The 27,100-nt window shown below is 35.1% G+C and overlaps 1 protein-coding gene across 1 annotated transcript in view; it reads left to right on the plus strand.

Moving 5' to 3' along the window:
- The window catches only part of PDGFC (platelet derived growth factor C), a 124,840-nt gene that overhangs the window by 84,657 nt on the left and 13,083 nt on the right, over positions 1–27,100 (plus strand). The window contains exon 3 of the mRNA XM_050338624.1: positions 3,978–4,158. Coding sequence (XP_050194581.1) covers positions 3,978–4,158 — 181 coding nt within the window. The remainder of the gene's footprint in view (positions 1–3,977; positions 4,159–27,100) is intronic.

Below are 27,100 nucleotides of genomic sequence, written 5' to 3' on the forward strand. Positions count from 1 at the left end.
TGAACTTGTTAATAGGTAACTGTTACAGGTGTGCACTGTTAGTGGTTTGCAGTTTCAAGAACCTTGTATCTATTGAACTGAGCAGAGGACTGGACTGAAGGGGCCAGTCTTTCCCACTCTGAAGTTCGTATATATATTCCTGTCTGGCAACAAATACAAAACAGTACTATGTAAATTAATGCATTTGAAAGGCAATGGAATAAATGGAACAGCTATTCTGAAGCTTGCAAACTTGGGCGATAGGTGGTTGTACTGTTTGACCTGGTCAAAATATTAAAGTGAAAGAGCATTCTCTCCTCTTAAGGTGAAGACTATGTAAGGTGTTGCCAGTGCCCTTACAGTTTTGTCTGTATAAACACACAGTTAAGTCCAATGATAGAAAGCAAAAATTTTGGTCCATTTGGTCCAGGAAATATCAATATTTCAGTAGCAGAAAATATTTAAAATAGAGGTGGAAGAGGGAGAGTAAAGTTTCCTTTAGAGTGATGGTGTTAAAATTCTGATTAGAAAAATATTAAAATTATATTTTCATTATGACAGTGTTTAGTTTCCAAAATTGAAGCTGTCCAAACATAAACCACCTCAGTGCTATTTAACAACAATTTTGCTGTTGAACTGCCAGGGTACCTTGAATATTTTGAGTCTGCAGTGTGGTGTGTTGTGCCAACACCAGGAAAACCATGAAATTGTATGTGCTTTAAAACAAGTTGGAACAGAAATATTACCTCATCCCATAGAAAACTGTAAAAGATTTTGATTGGGATTGTTACAAACTTCTTATTTCTTAATTTTTTTAAAAACAAGACACAGGTTCTTATCAAAAGGAGAAGGAAAAATAAACTTTACCTTTCTTAAGCTTCTTTAATGGATTTCCTAGATTTTTGTCTGGCACACATCTGTACAGATAGAAAGGTCCAATGTCACGAGATGACAAAGTGTTTTTTCCCATGGATTTATGCTTCCTACATTTATTAATATATTTGTGGAATTCTGGAGGCAGAGGAAAGCCAAAAAAAGGTCAGAAAACTGCAATCCAAGGTAAGCTGCCTGTCAGAAGATGCTTAGCAAATAACAGTGCAAACTACAGAAAAAAATATATGGAAAGAAGAGGAAAACATGTACCCTTGGAAAATACATTTCCTGGTTGGAAAGGCATTGAAGCTTTGAGTTTAGTATGTTGCTTCCTTATTCCTTTCCAGTAAATTACCTTTGTTCAGATTATTAATTCAATCCATGTTCCCAGCCACCCTAGGCCTTCGCGGGGGGGGTGGGAATACATGTTCTGCAACAGGTATAATGGAAGGCATTGTGGGCATCATGCCATCAAGGCAAAAGCATCTTTCGTCCCAGGAGAGGAGATCTGACTCCATTGTTGGCATAAATTTTACTTACTAATATTTGAAAAATATCACAGATACAATACCAGTGCATTTGTTTAGTCATTGTCAAAGAGAGTTGTGTTTTCTCCTTTGCACACTGCATAGAAAAGAAAGCCTCTGTGTTTGGTTCATCATACATTGTAACATTTTTTACTCCATTGCAGTTGGAAAATAGTTTCTCAGTTCTTTGTTATTTATCCTAGCTTTCTTGCAATTCAAGCACAAGCTTCTCCTGATAGGGAAATAATTTTCCATGGCTATGCTATTGTCCCCACTGCTCCTTAACCCTGTGACACAAAGCTGCAAAATTGTGTAGCACAATCAGGTAAATGCTAAAGCATCTGAATCACTTTGTTTTGCTGCTTTTACAGCAAGTTCAGACTTCAGTCCATGAGCAATGTGAGGAAATCCAGTTGCACAGAAGATTCTTTTGTAAGCTCTTTTAGTATTCAGCCTAGGTAACTGACAGGAATAAAGTTACTGACTAAAATATCATTATCCAAGCTGAATTTTATTTGATGTTTCAGAATACTTATTTCTCTCTAGTTCACCGCTTGACTAAAGGGTCTAGAACTTAAACTGTGGAATTTGAGTTTCTCTTTTACTTCAGGTGTACCAAAAGACAAAAGACTGCAATAAAAAGTACTACAAATTAGGTAGAAGAACTGTGCCTGACCCCCCTGACATCTTAAAGCTCAGTCAATAAATATTAGCTTAATTCACTCTTTAAAAAGCAGAAAAGTAGATAATTGTTTCCTATTCTTAATTAAAAAAAATTAAAGAGGTTATCTTTAGAAACTTCATAAGGTGATTTTAAAAAGAAAACAAGCTCAGTGCTCAAAATCAGTTTGATAAATGTGTTGAGCCCTGAGGTCTTAGCACAATTAATGTACACATTGCCTTTTGTAATAAGTTGTATACCTGATCATAAAGTAAAAACACTGGTGGATCTGTTAAAGGAATTAGTGTGTGTTTTGGGGGAAAAAAGATAATGATAAAGTAATTAGTATCATGAGTTCAACAAAGATTTAAAACTGTGGTACATGGCAGTAATGGATTTTGAACAGAGTTAATGAGCATATTCATTGCATTCATTTTTAATTAAGTGGAAAAAATATTGGTCCTTTAAATGGAGATAATAAATGTGCAAGTCAGTCTTGCACAAACATGTAACACAAGAATTTATTGCCTGCTGTCTAACTAGGGAACTGGGAATCGTTATAAAGATTAGATTTACTGAAAAAAAATACAGAAAAAACTTTAGAAGAAAATGTTTATGAGGTAATAATTTTCACGTTAAATATTGTTTGGCATATTTCGTAGAGTGCGTGTGTGCATGTTTTTTAAAATGTGAGCATTTGTCATCATCAGAGGTAGGACTGCTTGTACCCTTGAAAAGGACTCTGGTATTTAGGAATTTAGATTTATGTGATATGTATTTAGTATATGACTGCACATGCAAGAGAACATAAAAATACCAGAAACGTTGAAACAAACACACACTCAAAGGTGTGTTAGGATACAAACTGTGGTTTAAAAGTAACAGGTTGGCTCAAGAAGCTGTAGCTGTGAACATCCAAGTGTTTGCCCTGCTTTAACCAGCACACACAGACCTTCCCAAACCACTGGGCTGTGCTGCCACTGGGGCTCTGGGGGTTTCAAGCTGAAGCAGGGAAAATCCAGCTGAAATACTTAGTGTTTATTCTGTCAGTAGACAGCTGGGGAACTGACATGAAACAGGTTAAAGCACAGAAACCAGATGTACCTTCTAGAGCAGCAGCTTTCATTGTTTTTATGACTTGGGAACCCCCTAAAAATTTCCTGTGAAAATGAGGACCTCTCTGTGCCATACTGAAGGTTACTGATGATTGACTGGCATTCCTTGGTTACCTTTCGTGGATCTACTTGGAGCTGTTCACAGATCCCCAGGGATAGCCAGACCTCATTTTAAAAAATGAAACTAAATCAAACTTACTATGTTTCATTCTCTCAGAATTCCCAATCCATCTTGTTAATATTACCACAATACCAGGTTCTTTCTGACACACAGTTAGGTCTAGGTCTTTGCTCAATAAATGTCTCGTTCGGTTATGCATAAGCTTCTTCCAAGTTTCCCTAAGCCACCTTAACCTTTAAGGACTTATCCACCATTGGTATTATAGGAGAGTAAGTTTTCTGTACCAAAAAGCCCCTGAACCATCATTGATGGTAGCGGTATGCTGGTAGTGATATTGCAGTATGAATTAAACTGTGCCATGCTTAGGCAATTTTGGTCTTTTTTTTTCCCTCTGACTTTATTCTGCTCTATCCCATATGTGGTAATTGTTCCTTTCTGTAAAACGAACAAACAAAACCATACACAAGGGTCTCTTCAAAATGCTAACTCTGCTTTTATTTTTTTAACCTCACTGCATAATTTTATTATGTATATGTAAGTCAGTAGCAACTTGGGAGCTAAGTTTAAAATAGCCAGCTTTGGCAGCATACTTTTAGCATTTAAAAAAAGATTTGCAAACTGCTAAGTCGGTTTATTGGTAAAACATGAAGCTTATAGAATTTTTGTCAGTAAATAAACATTCTATTTTCTTTTCTGTTCAGGTATGACTTTGTAGAAGTTGAAGAACCTAGTGATGGCACTGTTTTAGGGCGCTGGTGTGGTTCCAGTACTGTGCCAAGCAGACAAATCTCCAAAGGAAACCAGATCAGAATAAGATTTGTGTCTGATGAATACTTTCCTTCTGAACCTGGATTCTGCATCCATTATACGCTTCTTATGCCAGTAAGTAACATATTTCAGATCGGAACATTTCACGAAACAATATCTTTGAAGTGGTAGCTCAAAAGAATCTTTTAATAGGTTAGGATTAATTACTGTTTATTTCATAATAATAACAATAATGTGCAATCTGTCTTCCTGAGTTGTACATTTTATTTTTGTTTTTTAACTGAGTGTTCTTGTGGTTCTTCTTGGATGGCTTTGGACTAGGAAGTTGTGGGCTCAGTTGTTTGTCTGGAAACTTCAATAAAATGTTTGCATTCCTAATACTGTACTGTGGAAAAAAATAATTCTAGCTTTGAGAAAAAGAAAAATCAGCATACGAATCAGCACTGTGATGTTGAAAGAGCACTGGAAAGTTACAAAAAAAGACTGAAGAAATTAATGTTTTTATTAGTCAGCTGCTATTAGACATACACAGCCAAATGGTTATACCTAGTTCCAAAACACAAAGGTTCTTATGCCTCTGGATAATTTTATTATAGTGACAAAGCAGACAATGCATAATACTAATTTTTCACTGTGTTTTCCATGGAAACTGTACTCTAGACTTCTCTTGAAAGTTACTTAAAGCAACAGGTAGTAAACAATATTCATTGTCTAAAATGTGACTAATTTCACTGTCAACAGATTTCTGTTACTTTTTTTCACCAAATGAAAGATCTGTGATAGTGGAAAAAAAAGACTATAGATTTTTAAGTATGAGAGAATTTTCTGAAACATTAGAATGGAGGAAAACAGGGTTTGACTTGTTTCAGAGTAGATATTCCATATTTAAAGACAGTAAGGAGTACTTATTGTTAAATTCCTCATAATTCACTTTGAATCTCCTAACTAGTTTTGTGGTATGTGGTATTTGGTTGGTGGAAAATATCTGCAAACTCAATAAAAATTGATCAAAAGCATCCATGTTGTAACCTCACTGACATGTCCTTCACTCAGAATGAATTTGTCTTGCTTTATGTTTTTGCCATTTTTGCTTCCTCTCCCCATTTGCAAAGCTTCAGTTGTTGTGAAGATGCAAAGAACCATACCATGAATCTTCTCAACACTCACCACTACATAATCTTCTACTTAAAATATTTAGCATACTTATGTCAGTGTAGTTTAGTTGGGTGTTTGTGTGTATATATATATATATGTATACGTGTTGTTTTCCTATAAATATTTTTAAATATTTTTGCCTAACTAAGAACTCTCCTTAAGTGATCAAAGGTTTGTGTCTTTTATGAGTTAGACCCTTTTGTTAGTAGAATACTATGACCTGATAATGGTGAATTTGAAAATTAAATAAAATGTCAGTCTCAAAAATAACTTGAAATAAGGCCAGGTTTAAACTTTCATACACCCGAGGGCAGAATGAAATAAGTTTGTTTACTTTTAGAAAATAGAAGATCACCAACTACATGTGTTTGTGGAGCTGATGCCAAATTTCGTTGTCACAGCTCTAGTATTACATCCTACCTGCTACAGACCTATCTCACTTACATATGATTCAATTTCTGTGGAACTGATTAAATGAAGGCACCCAAAAATACCAGAGTATACATATAATTATTTTTATACCATGCTGTACAAATGGACTGAGTTTTTTCCTTAGTATTTGATGGGGAAAACTAGTTATAAAATTTAAATTATCATCACTGGCACAATGATGGTTTAATATTCAAAATATTTTAATCACCTATTCAATAGACAAAACCATAACTGACATCATAGGATGCGTTTTTAGTTCCCCATTTCATTCCACTAAGATAGCACATATAGCATAAGAAGAATATGTGCAAACTGTTCTAGCAACCAAGCATGCTCTCTCTAACATACAGAACAGGCAAGAGCAGCCCGCTTCATGTCATAAAAATTCAGAATGACCCCCAAAATGTGCAATGCAGCAACTGCTTGTGGGTTAATTTCTAAATCTCTCCTTAAAAGGGCTGTGATCTTTTTCAACAAAAAAGTATGCCTTAATAAGTAAAGCAGAATACAATTATACATTTCAGAGAGCAGATTGTAAATTTAATATATACAGTTGAGTTCCTGCTTTTTGTACCTAAAGCAACTGAAAAGTGATTAAAAAAAAAAAAGTGTTGGGATTTTTTTATAACTATAATGCTGTGTTATCCAGATTTTCAGGAGAAAATAAGATTTACAGCCCCACTCCCATATTCCCACAAAAAAGATGTCAGCTGTAAGAATGAATGTAAATTTTAAATAATTCTTGCAAAATCATAACTGGTTCACTTAGGGATTCACTTCAATGAATTGGTTCTAAACAGTTAATTTTTTTTTTCTCTTTTTTTTTTTTTTTGACAAGTGTTGGGGAGGGGGAGATGACTGGTAGACTAGCAATGAGAGATTGTTTGGGGAGAAATGAAGCAAAACTGAAATAAAACAGTGCAAGCTTGTTTCTGTATTTGGAGGCCACCCACAGAGAGGGGCACCGGACACATTTTCAGGTCTTTTAAAGAGCAAGAGAAATGGCTTTGTTTAAATTTGCTGTAATTTATCGTATACATTTTTTCTTTTTTTACTTTGTATATTATATTTCAAACCAACTTTTCACATAAGTAGGAGCAGAATGACTATTGATCTGATTACTTTACTTCTAAGATGTAGTCACTGAAGGGACTCACTGCCTCTCCAATGTCACTAGATGCAACATCATTCACTAGAAAGGTTTACTGTGGGATTATAAGGCACTACATAAAAGCAATGCACGTACTGTATACAAGCAGAATGCTCCCTGAGAAAAACATGAAGCTTTTCTTTAGTTTAGTTTTTTTAGAGTTTAAGGATTGAATTTTTTTCATTTTAAGTTTTGTACCCTGGCTAAATCTAGAACTTTCTATAATTCTGGTCTAACTCCACTTTCTTTCCTCTGTTCTGTAGTTGTAAGTTAATTTTGTCTGCAATATCATGAAGTGGAAGCAAGTGTTGGAAAATCTTATTCCCATTAAAAAAATGTAGTTCAAGCTATTTCAAAATTATTATGTTCCTTTCAGCACAGCTGTTATTCTCAGTCACTCTTTTCATGTTCTGCCCTGTCACTTAGTCTGCACTTACTGGTGAGCTGCTTTATTCTGTCAGGGCTGCCTAGCAATGGTTCTCAATTTTGACCAGCTATGCATTTATTAAAAGTCATGATTTTGGCAGCACTGTGCCACCTAAACCTTCCTAGGACTTTATTACAAAAATAATCTGTATTTTATTTCTTCTCCCATTCTTCTCACTTGCCCCAGTTATAGCTCTGATACATATAGTAGCCACACGCAATTGAGGGAATTCTTATAAACTTATGTATTTGAGCTTCAGTCTTCCTGGTGACTTGTTTAGTTTAAACTATGTCAGTTACGAGTTTGGCAGAGAAAACTTGATGTAATAAAGTCCATTGTTAGTTGGGGAGCGGGTGAATGGGATACTTGATGCCTGAGGTGCCATTAAGGAATGCATGACTGATTGCCAAAGTAGTTATTAATTATTCAGGGCATTCAGAACAAAGCAGCTCCAGTTAAAGTTGAAGCTGGGGGTGACTGTATCCCCTTCTTTTTTGGCATATGGTAGCATGTCATTTGTCATCAAAGATCATGCCAAAGATCTTTGCAAAGAACAGACTTAACCCTCTTCTATGCAAGCAAAGATGAAAATCCAAGAAACCGCTTACAGACTGACCTGGTTTAAAAGTGACCGAGCAGGTGGTTTGGGATTTTGGTGCAGTACCTGAATGGCAGCCTGGGAGCCAGTCCAGGAGAGTGGTTTTGTTTAGTTTGGGTTTTTTTCCCCTTTTGATGCAGAGATGTTGTTAGTATTGCTTGCTTTTAACAGTAATGAAGATTAAATAGATATTCTGTCTAGGGGTATCTAATATTTGTTGTTTATGTCATCCAAATTGGCTGAACTTTGCAGCTTGTAGAATTTAGCATGTTAATTTTGTTTGTGGAACCTTTTTAATTGAGCTTGTTGATTGAAACAGGCAAATAAAATTTAACTACTAATAGAAAAAGTGCACACTAATAGAGCAGGAAGAGGAAAGCTCATACCTTGTCTTCCCTTCCTTTCTCAAGTCCACAGATATCACAGCTATCAAGTGTGTTTCGTGCATGTAGGTACCAAAGCCCAAGAGATACTTAACTTTGGCTGCAGTAACTGAAAATCTATCCTGAAACATAATACAGGACATTATTATCTCCTAAACAAAGTATTTTCTACACTCTCTTAAGATGTAATCAAGAGGTTTTGGAAATAAAAGGATTTAAGGGTTGTTTAAGCCAAGGTGATATGAAGAATCAGGAGAGCGTACGAGTGTTACGTAGAGCTTTCCAATGCTACATGAAGTGAAAACTCATCATATGATGGGAAAGACTCTAAAACAAAACCTTTGTGTTCAGAGTTTCCACTGATTGGGTACAGTGAAACCTAAGACTAGATAATGGAACAAGCTTCTAAAGATGCTCCAGCATGCAAACTCAATCATTCATTTTCTTCTGTGTTCCAAAAAGTCACTGTAAATCAAAGATGGTTTTGAACTAATATTTACCTTGGAGATTTCATTTTGCTTTAAAGTTGTGCTTAAGGTCTTAGATGAGATAATTTCTTAAAAGAGACATTAAATATTACCCCAAAATACATCAAAAAAAGAATACAAAAAGTTCAACCCCGAGGATGGCTATTATCTGTGGGACTAAAATGAGCAGGGGCGGTGGGGGGAGGGGAGGAGCAGGGAAACCTTTGAAGTGAAAGAATCTCTGAAGTAGACTTCCTAATCAAATCATAACATCTTGTTTTCCTATGACCATGTCTGTCACATGGGTATCATAAAAAGTTTAAAGATCTGTGTATGTGAAGCAGAGTAGCAGAAAGGCAGATGTGAATCTAGCAAAATTGTGGGCCTGCATAAAAGTCCATGGAAGTGTGTCCTTAACATCCTGAGATGTCAGTGTGGATTTTCTGAGACTCTGAAAGGAAGAGGGACATTTGAATCACACTGGTTGTCATTTAGTTCTTAAAAGGAATTAATATATTTATGTGATAGCAAGTTTTATATCCTTTCCCTTTAGCCAAAATTTGAATGGAGTTTCTCATGAAGTATAAGTATAATATGCAATTTCTTTTGTACTTTTCTGTGATATTAGTCTTACAGTGGCTCAGACTGAAAAGAATCAGAAATTGTTTTATTGACCATTTGTGGGACAATTTTCTTTCCTTGAATGAAAAATTTTTTTACAAATTTATTATATATTTGACTAAGATTTAAATTCTATGATTTTGGAAGTTTATTGTATATCCCACCCAGGATCACTGTGGCTAGAGATACAAAAAAAAAAAAATTAGCTGATTTTCTTATTTTTTAATAAATAACATGAATTTCAAAATTAAATTATGTTAGTTCAAATGTTAGTTCAGTGGGGTTTTTTCTGTTCAATAACTTCAATACAACTTTGCTTCCTGAAAAATTCAGGAGTGTTCAACAAATAACAAACTGGTTCTGTTTATGGAACATTCATGTAAGTCTTAAAACTGTTTTGTTTTTTGTTTTGTTGTGTTTTGTTGGTTTGGGTTTTTTTAAAGTAAGTGTTGAGGGGCAATCAAAACAAATGATGTGGACAAGAGTTTGTGAAAATTGATCTCCTTTTAGTTGTCAATAGCATTTTTTACAACTAGATCACTTTGGCAACCTATTTCAAGCAGACGTTATTGCTATAAACAAGGGATGGGGTACTGCAACTGTCAAGAAAAATCAGGCAACCTTTATTGCTTCTTGTCCCAAGTTATGTCTTTGATCACATGTTAATCCTTTCCTCCCACATGACACCAGACAGTAGGATGATTGAGTGCAAACAATGTTGAACTACTTTAAATGCCCTAAAAATTGAAGAAGTTTAGGAAACATATTGGAAAAGCGTTTTAAATAAATGAGACAATCTTTTTGTTTCAGTTTCTGTAAGTTACCTAAAGGCTTTTGTTAGACTTCCATTTAGTAATAATTATTTATATTGAATGGAACTCTTTTTTAGTATTTGGAAACTTTATTAGTGTGTCTAATAGCATCTTAGCATAGAAGATTATGTATGCATATTTATCTTGAAAATGAGTTTTACTTTTACATAGTCTATAATTTACTTTGTAGTACTATTCTAGCATAAATTTTAATGTATTGTGCCCTGCTGTTTTCAAAAAGTCTTCAAGAGAAGTTAAGATGGAAGAATGATTTTTTTTTCTTGAAAAATTTCATAAATCTCTTGGAATGTCATGACTCTGGGAGTGGTCTGGCTGGTGTGTGTGGGCTCTTAACATTTTTCCTGTTTCGGAAAAATCTGAAAGAACTGTATTTGCCAACTGTTGAGAAAACAGAAAAAAAAATGTGTAGAAATCCAGGAAAGATAATAAAATGGGAAATCCAATCTGCATTAATTATGCAAGGAAGAGAATACATACTACATGATGAAGGTGGACTGGGGTGAATGAACAGCCTTGTGGATTACCACAGCGGTAATTTTGTCATTCAACTTGACTTAATAGACATTGAAGTTTACACCTTCTAATAAGCAGGGAGTACATCACTAATGAAAATTACTTTCAACCATTACATTTTTATATTGTCTTCATGAGTATATTCTGGGAGTCCTCATAATGAGAGTGTATCCTTATAGTAAATCACAGTTAAGTGTCAAAACTCAAGATTTAAAAATGAGTATGTATTTTATTGCATTTTGACTTGAGAGTTTGAAGAACATTTCAGATTGTAAGTCTTTTACTTGATGAAATGGCAAGCATGCTAATTCAAAAACTTCTTTTAAGTAGTATTTTCTTCATTAAATTCACTCAAGAAGGAGTGGATCTAATCACAGCAACTACACTGAAGAAGTAATGACAGAATAATACTGCCACTCTGTAGCAACAATATATATTAGCTTAAAATATATTATTCTCTACTTGTGCCAACTTTCCTTTAAGTGATCTTTAAAGAGATTCTCTCTTCCTTCTCAAAATCATAGCTCTAAAATGGTTCTGGACAGATGAGTAAGGATCAGATCAAGCTGGGTAGTCTTTATCAGTCAGTAGTACTGCATTAAAGTATTTAGTATGCGTTAGGTATACTGGTGTGTGAATTTGAAAGTCTATTATTCAGTGGAGTTAGCAGTAATGGCAAGTTTCTAAGCCTTTCCAATTACCTTTCCAGTTTCCCATATGTCAGGCTACCTTGTTTTCTGTGAGGCACCTCAAAAAAACCAGCTTCAAATGAGTCCATGACTTGAGAGGGGTCTGTATGTATATAAAAACACATCACTCTTTATCTGTAAATTCACTGATGCCATGGAAATGAGCGGTTGGATGCTACTTCAACAGAAATATTCCACAATGATGTCCAAATGTTCCTTTGGTCTTTCAAGATTATTCTGTAGTTGTGGTTCAAATTTATTTGTTCAGACTTATTGATCATATCTGTTCTAAAAAATGCATTGTCTCAATTATTTATGTGTAATTGTTTATTTAACCCTTTATTAAATATTTTATAAACTACTTTTCACTTAATATGTTTGGTTAAAAAAACCAAACCACCCACCCCTCCCAACAAAAAAACCCACTCAAAGATGCAAACAAAAAAAGGAGCAAAAAACCCCCCCCCAAAAATCCCACAAACAAACAAAGAACCCAAAGAACCCTCAACACCACTTCCTCTTCTCCCAAGTTTTTTTAGCAACCTTTATTTTTTATGTGTTAAGTATTACAGAATCATCTAGTTGACTATCCCTTTTCCGATTTTCAGGATCAACATTTTTGAGAAAGCAGGCTGATGGCTTCTCTACAAATTCCAAAGCAAAGTGATTCTGTCCCATTCTCAAAGTAATCCCCTGTGTACTGGCACAGCCCTAGATTTTTTTGTGCTTTCAAATACTGAGACGTTGTGTCTGACATGCTTGCTAGTGGAAAAAAAGGTAAGCAAATGTACATTTAATACTAGGTTTCAGGTAGCACCACAGTTTTCAGTTATGCTATTTAGGTGCATTCATGCTGTGTCCCTATTCATTATTAGTATCTTAGTCATGCCACAGTCCTACCCAATTGCCTCCCCCCAGCAAAACAGGCAGAAAGGCATTAGAGTGGCATGTACTGTGCTAACTTTTCTTACTATAATTTTTGGTAGGAAAAGGGAAAAAACAGGAATGAAAGAAGTTGGAACAGAAGAGTTCAACTTCTCGATTATTTTTTAATCATTTTACATATGGTAGAACTCTGATGAGGGTAGCTCAGATATTTGAGATCAAATCAGCTGTGGAGCAGCTTCTGTAGATGACTTATTGCACAATCTGGCTCCACCAGTTGGTAGAAGAGCCTCTTTAAATTCAGGAAAAAAATTCTTGACAGAGTAATAACACTGTATAGTAGCTTCAGGGTAAGAGTTTGCTTGTGGGAAGATTAATGTGGGATATTGGTAGTGGTGTTAAGAGAAATCCTTTTTTTTTTTTTCTAAAAAGGGGTAGATAATAAGCACTATGGGAATACCAAAATTTGCACCTGTCTTGTCTTCGCAGTACCTGGCGTCTGGTGTTACAGATGGGGATTATGAGCTGTCATTTGTTAGCTTCTCATAAGTACTCAAAACTTTTTTAATGATGAGGATGAAAGGTTTGGCTGAAGAAGCCAGGATTGTTGTTGAAAAGCTTACAGATTTGTTTTAGTGGGAAAGTCTAGATAATCACAAAGCTGTCACATCTGTTCTTGTAATTATCTCAGGCTAGGGTAGTAGAGAAGGAATTCGGGAAGGCTGCTTCCATGTTTGCTCCTGATAGCTGGCTAATGTCGTTGAAGAACTGTAGTTGTATAAAAAAGCCCCAAAATTAAATTAAAAAGAAACCTTGCATGTGGAAATTGAGGGCAGTTTGTTTGGCAAAAGACGTTTCCAGAAGCAGAATGCTCAGTCTGCCTGACTGTTCATTTCACTTTGGTTTTGAGCTAAGCAATAAATGACAGGAAGAAAAATAGTAAGGATCATTTATGAGGAGAAATAAAATGCTGGGCTTCATATTGAAGGGAGTGATTTAGTGCATGAAAGACCAGGTTCAAGGGCACTTGAGAGGTGGAGGTGTGAAAGCAGATGGCACAGTCTTTCCAAGAAATTTTGCATGTAATCCTACAGGCATTTTGAAGTTGGTGGATCCTAACAGCATTTCCCTTTCAGCTGCCAAAGGGTTCCTTGGGGGAGCTCTGAAAACTCTACCCTGACTTCACTTACAGCAGCTCTTGAGTCTCATTCAGATGAGTTGGTTAGGAGGCTAGGAGATTTTCAGTGTAGTGGTGTAGATACTGAAACTATTCTGGTGATTTATTGTTCAGTATGTAACTTTGGTGTCTTTTGGCAGCACTTAGTTAACTTACAAGTTTTTCAGTAGACATCTATTATTCTAAATGTTCTTCTAACAGTGTGACAACTACCCTTGAAAAAGCATGACCATCTTTAAGAAAACAAATGATGTGCTATGGTAATTTTGTTAGAAATCACTACCCTCATGGCTTTGTGAATGGTTGGCATAGTGAATGCAATTTCTGAATCTGAATTTTCAAATGCTTTATTTTCACCATTTCTCTTACTGTGCCTGCATGTGAATGTTAAAGAGGTCGCTATTTTTGAAACTTGAAAGTCCCTAAAATTTAAAATGGTTTTGTAAAAAAATTTTTGCTAACTCTGTGCAATCAACCCTGAACTTCCATGCTGACTGACACAACCAAAATGACTAGAAAGCCAAGGAGAGAGAGATAACTGAGTTGAGCCAAATTATCAAACCCACTTGGTCATCATCTCTATTTCTTGAGGGGAAAGGATCAAATACCAAATTATTTAACTTTCTAACTGGCAGGGCAGTTAGCCACATATATGTAGGCTTTTAATATGTAAGCTGTTAATAGGGTTGCCCTTGCTTATCTTCTGAAAATCATTCTGATCTGCTGAACTCGTCTGATTTCTGTGGGGGCATATTTGTCTTTGTGCTTTTCAATGTGTTCTGGGTAATCAAAAGTTAATAATAAAATACTTCCTGTTCTTAAGTCATCTGTGTAATGCCTTTTTGGCTTGGAATTCTTGTCTTTTAGTTAAAGCAAATTCTGTCATTGATCTCTTCTTGTTTGCGCTCTGTCAATATATATAACTTTAAATACTGTATTTACTTTATTTAATTGCCTTTCTGCTTAAGAAAGTCATAGGCACCTTTCATGTAGTAAAAAACCCCTTGTGATTAGGTGCCTAAAATAGCAGTATGTCTTTTGATGCAATATAAATGTAGAATTGTGGCTCATAAGAGTGTTTTGAAACTGTTTGCTAGTATTAAACACTTCAGAGTATAGCCCAGCTTTTCATCAAAACTTGAAAATAGATGATCAAGTCAACAGTGCAAAGACAAGTGAAAAATTGTCAGAGGGTTTTTCAGTTTTGTTCCAAATCATCATTAAGAATTAAAAAAAAAAAAAAAAAAAAAAGAGTTAATTTTACAGCTAGGTATTTACATGGATGAAAGGCAATATAAATTTCGGAAGTAATTTACTACTTTGCTAACAAAATATTTCTAAAAATGTTAGAACTTAATCAACAAGCCTGCAAATCTTCGATGTGATAGAGGTGATCAAATTGAATGCCCAATATTTTTCAAATGTGAGAGACAGATGAACCTGACCTCGTGCAAAGCCCCACTTCACAAAGGTGAAGCACAAGTGCAGGTTCTTTGTGCAGCTGTCAACCCCACAGCAACGTTCTGCTCTGCTGTAGGAACCCAACCTGTACTGGTTACATACAGCAGAGCAGTGCTGTATTCCTGCCTAAAGTCTAAGAATGCCTTTGAGGTGATGTCATGGTAGAAGAAGAGCAAAGTAAAATCAACTGTTATTTTTGCGAGCTACTAGCACTTATCTCTAGGTAGTTAAAGATTTATTTATACATTTTCTCAGGATTGACACTAAACAGAAGAAGAGAAATTATCACCTAATAGTTGTGTGTAACAGTGATAGTAAAGACTGAGGGGAGTTTACAGATTTTCATTTACATAATAGGTACTCTTACAGGGACCTTTGTCATTATTTTCTGAGACTCTGATTTCTGTCCATTTTTTAAAGTAGGTACCCTTTATATTTTGTCATTTACTGCCTCCTTTTCTATGAAGTGACTAATAATTCAAAAACTATATTGATTTTAAGAACTACATTCTTTAAATTGGGAAGAAGACTTGTCGTGCTGTTACAGAGGGGAAAAAAATCATAACATTTCCATTATAAAGTTTGATCTTGCATTACCTGAAACTGTTTACAAATTATAGGGGAATTTGAAAAATCAATTTATTAAAAACTACCAAAGTGTGAACAGGACCAACTTTTCTGTGCTGGCTGGTTAAAAAATAAAATGTATATATATATATATATATATATAATTTTATAAAGCTTTTGCCCACCTAAGGAACATCATTAAACAAGCCATACAAAACCATAACTTACAAAGCTAGTGGTGTACAAAAATGCCAGTGGATAATTTATAGATGGAGCTGGCCTGAATTTTATGGTTAATATTTGGAATAGTAGCAATATCTTAAGGTGTTATCATTGTAAAAATCTGAAATCAGAGAAAAGTGAATTTAAAAACACCATTACTGTTTTAATTTTTCCCTAAATCTAATTTCCTATTAAATTACGAGAGTACAATTACTTTTGAAAGACTTTCCACTGTCCTCTCATTAATGAAATACTTACAAAAAGTTAATCTCCTAATCAAGCAATTAGAGAATCTACAAAGAAAACCAGGAAGCGACACATCTTGCACAGGGCACAGAATGTGAACTTTTGAGTTTAGATCTTTTATGCCCTGCTCTGACTTTGCCACGTGCATTGTTCTGTCCCCAGTAACAGTCTACCATAGGCCATGGCTTCCTTGCAGTAGGGACACTCTCAGCTTCCACTGTTGGTTTTTTTTCCTGTAGGAAAAGGATATCAGCTCTTTTCTGTTTTCTGCCAAGTATTGAGGTTCAGAGAAGAAAGAGAAAATAATAGTCAAGTTACCTAAGGGGTTGTAACTGGCAGTTGCTGTAGTGCCAAATTGTCATGGTTGGATCATTCTGTTATTGTGGGCTTTGTCAGGTGGATAACTGTATTTTAAAGTTATTTTAACAGTGCACCAACTTGAATTTATTATCACATGTAATTTTAATGTTCATTATTTCTATTAATATAGTGAGAACAACACTATTGAAATTTCAGTAAGAGTGATATACTTTCCAATTTATAGGCTTTTAAAATCTTTGGTTTGATTCTGGTTCTTTGGTCATGTACACAGTGTGACTGGTGACAGATTTTTTAAACAAGCAATTCCCATTGCCTTCAATTGGAAATATTTGGTATTGGGAGTCTGAAAAACAGTGACCACATCAACAATATAATGGTCATATTAGTCAAACTGAAACAGGTTTGGTTGTTTGGGGTTTTTTATATATTTATAAATTAATTGGCAAATAATTGTTTCTCTATATGTATTTATTATACTGAGATTACAGTTCTGCCCAGTGAGATCTTATTTCCCAGTAGCTACCTATTCTTCTAATCTCATAATTGAGTGAATTATGCACCATGGACCAGATAGTTAAGTGAATGTTGCCTGGAAGAACTAAACTTTCATGCTCATCAGGTTAAAAAGAGTATTGATGCTGTCATTCTGAGATCACAATCAGTGTTTATCTCAAAAAATTGGTTTAATTTTCTGTGAAAAAAATCAAAGAGTGAGAGAAGAAAAAGAGGTGTCAGTGTTTTAGTCACTTATTAAAAATGTCCTCGTTTCTCAGAAGTCTCTTTTACAACACATAATAGTTGCTAAGGTAACCCATATCTAGTACTAATATATTGTTTGAGGAGAGAATATAACCTTAATTATTAAATACCAAAGTGTCCTCTTCTGACTTTTTAACTGAAATATAACCTTACAAAGGGAATTTTTACTCATCTAAATTCAGTCAATTTGCTTTAAGTTTATAGTGATGTACTTGAAATAACAATTTGTTTCCCTCCCATTCCCCAAATGGTTAGTGCTCACACATCCTAATTTGTTCATTCAAATCCTCATGCTTGTACAGCGGGACTGCACAGATAAACAGAAAGGTGCAAACCAGCTTCAAATTAAAGAGCAAATAATTGAATAAGGTTAAGAACATGATAATGCGATCTTCTTGGCAGTTAGGTATCTCAAATGTATAAATGTTTATAAAAAAAAATAATATTTTCTCCAAATACTAGACTGACTCTTCCTTCAGCAAAGCAGGGCAGTCATCACAGTCACTTTACCCACATTGCTTAACATTGCTTTGTAAATGTAGATCATGCAGAACATCTCAATTACATTTAATTTTTGGTACTGAGAACCTTCAGAATGGCTTTCTATTCTCATTTAAACAAACAGATCATCTCATGGGGCTTCACTGAGTAGGGCAGGTGGAAGAAATCCCACCAGAATTAGCCACCCAGATCTTTTCAAAGAGTGTTCGTGACCAGTGTTGCTTTGCAAAGTTGCTTGACTCCTCCTTCCTCGCCACCCACTCTCCCACTTCCTTTCTTTTTTGCCCTCTTCTGTAGCAGTTTGCAGTGTTTGCCTCTCATGCCCAGGAAGAAACATATCAAGATATATAGTCAGTGAGCAATGCTTGGAAATAATGCCTTTTTAATATCATCTTAATTTAGCTTCTTATTTGGCTTATTCCGGAGACTGTGCTTTATCAAGCATTCAAATTAGCATCTTCAATCATATTGTACACTTTGTGTTTTGATCAAAGGATAAATTGTGGTTAGCCACTATCTTTCATTGTAGCAGGCTAGGGCAGCAAATCATTTGTTTTCATTCTGTTGAAACCCATGTTACACAATGCTTGCAGTTCACAGAAAAATCATATTTCTTATGGGCTGGAAAATTCAGGTGGAACCAATGCCTTACACTTTGACTTTTAATTTAAACTGATAATAAACTACACATCTAACCACTTCCTAGATTGCAGTGAATAGCAGCCTGTGAAACCACAATTAATTAAAATTTAGAAAACCACAGTTTTTGATGTCTTGTGTTCTGTAATTAGTTCCATATAGTCTACATTAAATCATCAGAAACACCCAGTATTGCTAAATCAGTGAATGGGAAAATTAGAGACTGAGGGATATTTTAAATACATATACAAGCAGGAAAGTATTGTTCAGAGTGTAAATATTAATTTTTCAAATGGATCTTGAAAAGCCTTTTATAAAAAAAGGGCACATATGAGGAATAGAATGAGGAGTGCCCCTGTGGAAGGCTTTACAACTTTTTTAAAATTATGCTTTTGAAAAACAAAATTTAAAAAAGCCACTCAATTTTTAAAAAGTAACAGCAAGGTATAGCAGTAGTTTGTAAATGGGTTAGGATTAGTGTGGTGTTATTGTGTGGCACTTCCTTTCTTCGAGAGGTGAGTTATTTTGACTTTTTAGCTTTACATCATGGTGAATGTGTAAGAACAGAGAAGAAATGTGGAAGGAGATGAAGGTCTGTGCCACATGAGGGAGATAACTTTAAGTCAATGTGACTGCTAGCAGTTCTGGTCGCAGGATTGGGGCCATAATCAATGCCCAAAGAGACTTGTTTAAAATATTGCAAGGAAGATTACTGGCCTGGTTGAGAACATAGTCAACATAATTTCCTATAATTTCTGTTACAAAAAGTACCACACTTAATTACAGTATGTTAGCAAGGCCAAATTAATGTAATTAAATATATAGGTAATAATACTTCATCTAGTCGATCATCAGATTAATTAGAGATAATTTGGCCACATCTGTGGACAGTGGCAGTGTTATGACTGAAGTTTTCAGGCTTAATGGAAGTGAACTGATTTACTAGCAGTCCTCAGGAGAATGATATTTGCTCTACAACATACTGGATTTGTTAATACTATGGGTTTATTACTTGGCAGATATAATATTTTCTTCTTTTCTTCTTTTTCTTTTTACATGTTTCAAGAAAAGGACTGTGAAGGAATTACATATACAAAGGAAAACCTATTTATTCATTATAGTAAAAGTAATCACGTTTCAAAATTTTATTTTTAATAACACCAAGAAACAGGCTGAGGCAGTTGTGCCTTAAAATTCAACCTATTTTGTTTTAATAGATTTTTTCATGCTGTGAGCAGCACAAAATTTCATGGGAGACTGTTAGAACAAAGTGCTCCCCTTTCAAAACATCTTTGAAGGATCAATTTTAAATAGCTTTGAAAAAGTTGAGCGTGGCAGAAATGCATCTACTTTTATAGCTGATACTAAAACCATCTTCTCAAATGGGTTGTATTACATACTATTTTGAGGTTTCAAAGAAATTGTAAGTGATACTGCCAAAGGAACTTCTGCTGCTCCCAAAGAACCAATTTTTATTAAAAACCCATGACTTCCTAATTTTCTCCAAGAGAAAGTAACTAAATTAAAGTCCAAAGTTGGAATAGTTTCATTCATTTTCCTATTCTCATTTGAGCTAAGGGGTTGACATGCAGCAAAATAACCAAATCATAATTTTATGCCAAATATTCTATATTTAGGTATACTGGCATGCCATTATTGATTTTTATTACACCATTAGTATAATAAGTCCAAAGGGTTAAAATGGACAAATAATCACTGAGAAAAAAGTGCTGGTTATGTATCCAGAAGAGCTTGTGGCACAGTTAGTTAGTAGTGCAGATTTTAAAATTATTTAAAATTAATTTGTTTCTAGAATTCATTATTTCCCTCAACTTAATTTACAAAAGCATCAGGGTTACCAGATAGATGTTTTGTAATGCAATCACAGAAGTGCAAGGCTGGAAGGGAACTCAGTGGGATCTTTTCTGAACCGTTGTCCTGCACTGAGCAGGGAGTAGATAGACTAAGCTCATTCTTGCTAGATACTTGTTCTGTTCCTGAAGTTTAGGGATGGAGATTTTAGAGATTTCCCTGGTCATCTGTTGCACTGTTTTACATGGTATGAAATTTTTTTCTAATATGTAACAAAAATAATCTTTCTTGTCATTGATGGATTAGGGAACAGCTGATCATCTGATGCAATTTTACTTGTTTATTATCTCCTGTCAACCTGGTCTTGTCAAGATGAAAGAAAGTTGTATCACTCAATCTTTTATCATAATTCATGCTTTTGTTTTCTTCTTGTTCTATCCTGAGAATATTCTGTGTCTCTCTGCCTGAATCTGAACACCGTATTTCAGCTAAGACCCCTCTGGCAGCTCAGTAGTCTGGTTTTATGATATTGTTCTGAATATATCTGAATGAGATTTGCCTTTTTCATAATAGGATCACATTGTCTGTTATTCAGGTTTTGGTCCCCTGTAACAATATTTATTCTACTTCAGACCCTGTACTTACAATTTTGTATTTATGCTTCTAATGTTTTACTCCTAAATGCAAGGAGGTTTAAAATGGTTTTTTTTTCTTAATTTTCTCTTATTAAGCATACTTTACCAATTAATTTTACCTTTTACTTTTGTGTAATCACATAGACAATACCTGTGTGCATAATATGTATCAAAGTATAATGAGGTAACATAGAATTAAGAGATATAGATAGTGGAAGATAGGTAGAAGAGATAGAGCTGAATGCTAAGTGTATGTCAGAACAACATTATGGCTAGCAGTATAGGGCTATAAGAGCTAGCTCACAAATTTTTAATCTGGCATGTTCAAAAGGCGTGAGAGTCATTATGTGGGCAATGTAGCCATAGTCCCAACCATGTTTTTTGGGTTTTGATGTGTATGCCACATGTAGAACAAATTTCTTTATGACAAGCACACAATACAAACTATTTTTCTTCACAAATCTTAAAATATGATACATTTCTAATGTGTTTGGTTTGACTAAGAATCGATATATGAGGACAGAGATGAGGTTGCTTCCCTGTAAAGCAGTGCTTTGTTCAAGGACTTTTTGCCTTCAAGGCAGGACAAGCTCTGATTTGCAGTGTCTGCTGTACAGGAATGTTGGGTGTGTTCCTTTTATTGTGATATGAATGAACAGAAACCTGTTGTGGAATGCAATTTAACATGTATACTGAAAGATCAAATTAAAGTTGCATGCAAAAGTAATTTTCAATGTCCTTGACAAATACACTTTCCAGTTGTAATAAACAGTCATTCCTAGTGTTTAATGTTTGATGAACTTCCTATGAATGTACTGGGGTAAGTAAGCATTTTCTGAAGAACAGCTACCCATTTCAAAGGGGAAGTTCCTAGAGGAAACTTAAAGAAGAATTCATTCCCTGACTCCAAACACTTGTCATTGCTTAATTTGATTGAGCTTTTATAGGAATTTTGAGTAAAATGAATAATTTCAAAAAGTGTCTGCAGACATGATGTCCTTTAGCTAGGGCTGGCCACATTCCCTGTTGTAGAATAATGTACACGAACTTTTTTCTATTCAGAACAGCTGCACTAATGTTGATTGTTTATTCCTTGTCAACTACTGCCTGACATGTAAGAACTAGAGCTTTGTATACAGAAAATTTAAAAAAAAAAAAAAGCCTTCTGTAAATCATAAATGTAACAGATTTGAGTGTTCCCTTGTTGAATTTTAGGTGTGTCTATAAATGTAGTGATTAATAATCACAGTAACTCCATTTGCAATAGGATCTGAGCAAACTAAAAAAAAAAAAAAAATTGAACTAGGTCTACACGCCCACTGCAATCTAGTTTTGGAATCTCTTTTTGCATTGACTCATTTTTGAACTGAGGCTCTTAATTTACTGCTAGTTCAACTACATGTTAATCCTCCTCTTAGATGATAGTTTTACATTTTAAGCATAAATTCAGGTGGTTTTGTTCTCCTGATTTGAGTAAAAGCTATTCCACGTTTCAGCCTACAACAGGTACGTATACAGGACTTGCATAGCATCAAAGTTTCAGGGAAAGAAGCTACGCTGCACTAGGATTCTTATGGTTCTCCTGTTCTGGTAAAGTTCAGCTAGATCTTGGAGACAGGGTCTTCTTATGACTTTTAAATATGACTTTTGATCTGAACTGTTAAAAAATTATTAGGATATCATTATAAATACCAAGAAGAGAGAATCTCTTTCTTTCTCTCAGTGTTTAATATATAAACCTTTGTAAAGTTTCTCTTCTAGAAGGGAATTGCGGGAGTAACACAACATTAATCAAAATAGGAAACCCTAGAAAATTGCATTTAAGTTATACTTACAAAATGAAGTAAGGGGCTTATTTGTACTAGCATTTGAAAAAACACTTCTTACTCAGCTGTTAACTCTTATATGCATTCAGTCATGAAATATCCTACTGCATACACACAATTCAAGCACAAAACAAAAAACAAGCTACCACAAGACCTTATGTTTGAAACATAAAGAGGTAATTGAGGATATATTCAGAAAGCCAAAAAGCAATGAAATATTGAAGTAGTTTTAGAAGGGTCTCTGTAGCATTCTACTTCAGCTCCTCAGGGAAAGCAGTATGATGAGAAAACATCACATTTATTGGAAAATACAGCAAGTAATCAATATAGAGTTCTGCCCTGGAAATGGTACAAGACTGCAGATGACCTTTTAATAATAAGATAGATAAGACAGAAAATAAAATGTCCTTAAATACGATGGTAAGTAGTTAGTAAGGAAGAATTGGAAGGAAGGCACTAAGAGAGGGAGGACAGAGCTACTACTTATGAAAATACTTTGTCTTTTAAAAACTTAACCTTCAGGAATCAGCAGTAGTCCCATGTGATGTGAATAGTTAACCACCTGTCATAAACAGAGGTTCTTCAAGGCAGGAGATACTGCCAACATCCTCTACAAGTGATTCAACCTAACTCTTACAGAAGATGCACATTCCCTCAAGTGTTCCATGTGTTGCAATGATTCATTGCTGCTGCTAATTTTTAGGAAAGTTCTGTGAATACAAAAACCAAAATGCTATCAGACATGGAGGTTATTATTACTGTTTTAGCACCACACTGCAAGCATTAGACACATTACAGCACTTTCACCAAAGAAAGATTTTATGAGATTGTGCTGAGAAAAATTGTATTTCAGTAATTTATTTTGGGACTAAATTTTGCCAATACACAGTCTACTTTAAGTCGTTTTCAGCAGACACTTTATCTGTATAAACACACAAACCTATTGCCCATGGTCTGAATTAGGCTAAATATTTTTATCAAGCATTTAAATTGTACAAGACATAACATTATCTACTGGGTTTTATCTTTTTAAAATTGCAGTTATAATCATTCTATATGCACATGTGTGAGGTACATAAACACCTAGGGTAGGATATAAAACACAGACTTACTTTTGCTTAGGGCATATATATATATATATATATATGTATAGCTATATGGAGTGGAGAGGACTCACTGTAAATTTTGTTTAAAGTCTCATTTAGAAGAGAAAAATGTATAAACAAGGAGAGAGTACTCAAGGTTTTAAAAGAAGTTATGGTTTAAATATTACTCTGCCATAAGTATACTTAATAGGAAACCAAATGCAGGGATAAAAAAACCTAAAATTAATTTATATATCTACAGTACTTTGAAAACAATTAAAAAGACAAATTATTTGAGGAAGGAACTGTAGATTAAAACTGACATACTGACTCCACTTTGAAACTTCTTGTCTTGAAGATAGTCTGTGCCATTGTTCTATACTATTAGACCTAATTCATCACAGGGTAAGCGTGTGCTTTTAAATACTCCCTGTTCAAGTCAGTGAAGTTCAAATTCATAAAGCCATAATTCCAGAATAATAAGGCTGAGCCTTGTCTGCTGAGTCAAAATGTGTCCCAGTCGTGGAGATCTTGCATTACTTTGAGTCTTCTATCTAGAATCTTGTCATTCACTACTATGTCCAAAAATTCCTAATGCAAGGAAGTATAATTAAAAACCCATGACAAAGGTAGAAAGGCATGAATATTTGACTTCCATTGCAACAAGCCTCCTGAATCCTCAAGCTTTCTAGATTCTAAGGGTTGCAGGGATTTGTATGCTTCATGGTTTGAGACCTCTGCAGTTACCAGAGATGCTGGTGACACAGCTTTCAAGGAGAATTGTTTATACAATTCTTCTGTCCTTAATTAACTGAAAGAATAAATCAGTGAATGAAAGTTCTTACCTAGAAGGATACAAGAATCACTGGATCATCCTGTAGAACAACATATATTCCAGTAAAGGAGAGACAGGAGAGAGAAATTTGGTAATTTTGTAGTGCTTATGAAATACTCATGAAGTGCCACTTTGGTGAGGCTTCCCAGATGCAGTGAAAAAAATCAGTAATTTCATGCAACTGCATGCAAGACATAGTTGCCTGTGTGTAAATAGTTCCTAGGAATAGAAACCTCTACAACTATGGTGATGAAATGTATTGACAATAAAGTCTTCCTTACAATACAGTACTGTGAGCATTAGTTTTCTTCCTTTTGCCTTTAAAATGAATTAGTGTGGATTATTACTGACCATGGAATATACTGAGTTGGAAGGAACTCACAGGGATTGAGTCCAACTCCTAGCCCTGCACAGGACCATTCCCAAGAGATATAGGTGATCACAGGAGAAAGCAAAATATATTTCTATACATATATAAACACAACTATGTATGTACATATACATAATTATAGATATTTATGATGAGAACTAAATAATCACTAAAGTATTTTGAAAATGGCTTCCTGGGATTATTGCTACTGATGGCTCTGAGGGTTAATGAAATTTGTCTTCTGTGTCTTCACAAGAGTGTCTCTCACACCTATGCTATATATTTCTGAAGGTGTCGGTGTGCACAGACTTCAGGCAAAAAGCTGCCATGATTAGTGACATTCTGTGCTGTTTCTGTACTGCCAAATTCCTTGAGAACATCTCCCAGTTGTTCCCAACACAAATAGAATTCCAGGCCTTCTCTGTGGAGTGCACAGAAACTCTGTGACAGGCAAAGACAGAAAGGCAAGAATGCATTCATTTTTCCCTTGTGATCTTTGTGATCTTTCTCCTGTTTGTGGTTATGGGGAGTAGAAATTATGCATGGTTTGGAAACCAATCCTCAAAGTGCAGCGATAAAAATATGGATCTAGAGTTCAGAAAGCCATTTCTGGCTTTAAGATGTAAATTGGTTCAAGCCCATGCATGGATACTCAGCAAATAAGTCCTCTGTGAGATAAAAGGAAAACCCTGCATGCATATGAAGAGAAACTGGACAAGGTTTTGACAAGAGGTTGTAGCACACTATAGAAACAGAAAATTTTGGGAGCCTGTGAAAGGCAGAGAGCTGGAGGCTCAGGAAAGAGGGAGGCTATCATCCTGCAGTCTGGTTCTCATCTGCAATAGCTGATTAAATTGAGGAGTGTTGGTGCCCCTACCTGAGTGTCATTTGACTGGCAGAAGTTACATCCCTGAAGTGAGGATAATTGAACGACATGTATGTTTAATTCAGTGCCACTGGAACTTATTTTACCAGACCTACTTACTTAGCAGCCTTACTTAGTGCTGTGTCTCTCATGCAACTATCCTTGCTGCTGTAACAATTACTTCAACTAAAGCAGTAAAAAGTGCTGCTGTGGATGGGAACTGTGGTGGCCTTTCTGGCTCCCATCTTTTCCATGTGCACTTAAATATCCTTGGTTGTTCCCTGATTTTGGCAGACTAAATTGGTTGTCTGCCTCTGCATCTTCTCTTTTTTTTTTTTTTCATTCCCTTACTGAGGGCACAAGAAGAAGATTATGGAACTTGATTTCTCTACTTAGGTGTTTGCACACAGGCCCAACTACGGATCATCTTGTCTTCCTTCTACCTCGAACAGGACCAACATTTTACATAACAGCAGTGCAGGTTAATGTTGCAGAGAGATGTCTTTAGAAGTGAGACACAGGCAAATGCTTTTTTTGTATTTTATACATGCAATCAAGTAAAAGTTTGTGCTTTGTCAGGTAGGTCAGGATTTCAAGAGGCTTTTCACACCTATTAGTGCATGTACTTACTGGGAGAAAAGAAAGAGCTATTGTTATGAGGAGAAACTTGTGTGTCCTCAGGGCAAACTCCAAAAGAGTTTGCTTTCTCTCATAGCTTGAATGATGCCAGCAGGAGGGCTACCTGTGATTATAAGGGAAGAAAACAGGCTTTCTTTATTGTGAGTGTTACAAGAATGTGCATGCACTATAAGTTTCAAGAGCATATCTTTAAATCTAAGCAGGACTTGGAGTATTCTTGTATAATAATTTAAAAAAAAAAAAAGCTGGAAGGATATTTTATTAGAAGAAATATGTTATTTCTTTCAAAGGTTGGGTTTCAGAGGAGAGGAGATTCCTTTGAGGTTTTCTTTGTTAGAGAGTCTCTTCTAGTCTGATTAAACCATACTGATGTTTAATAGTTTCTCTAAAATGTGCCAACTGATGAATGGGTTGTCACTCAGAAATGGCTTGACAATGTTTTCTTCAAGACAAGAAGTGATAAAAAAATGGAGATTTCTTTTGTGGGGAGGTAATTATTTTAGACATATTATTCACAACTTGTAAGTGTCCTGTCATGCCAAGTATTTGACTCACTTGTTTTTGTTTTTCCAATCTTAACTCAGTGATTGCGTTTTTAAACATGACATTCCCATAACATTCCAGCAGCAACCTAACAATATTATTTCTTGCCTCTCCTTTAACCGGAAGAGGGTAGTGTTAGTATGTTGACAGTCCTATGCTAAGAAACAGGAGCAAAATAAAGGCTTTTCTTAGGTCGTGATAGTGCTTAAGAGTTGATCTTTAGTAGATTGTAGGCGAGGGAGGTTTTGTTCTGAGTCTTTTATCCCTGAAGCAAGTTCAGTTCGAGGAAAGAACAAATAGATAGTGGCAAACAAGAAAGGTTATAACATCCAATCCCACATGCAAATTTATACCTGATATCTGTCTAACATAATTTTGGATTCTTCAGGTAAACTAATAA

Source organism: Myiozetetes cayanensis, unplaced genomic scaffold (assembly GCF_022539395.1).
Source record: "Myiozetetes cayanensis isolate MyiCay16 unplaced genomic scaffold, myiCay2020 scf7, whole genome shotgun sequence".
NCBI classification, from domain to species: domain Eukaryota; kingdom Metazoa; phylum Chordata; class Aves; order Passeriformes; family Tyrannidae; genus Myiozetetes; species Myiozetetes cayanensis.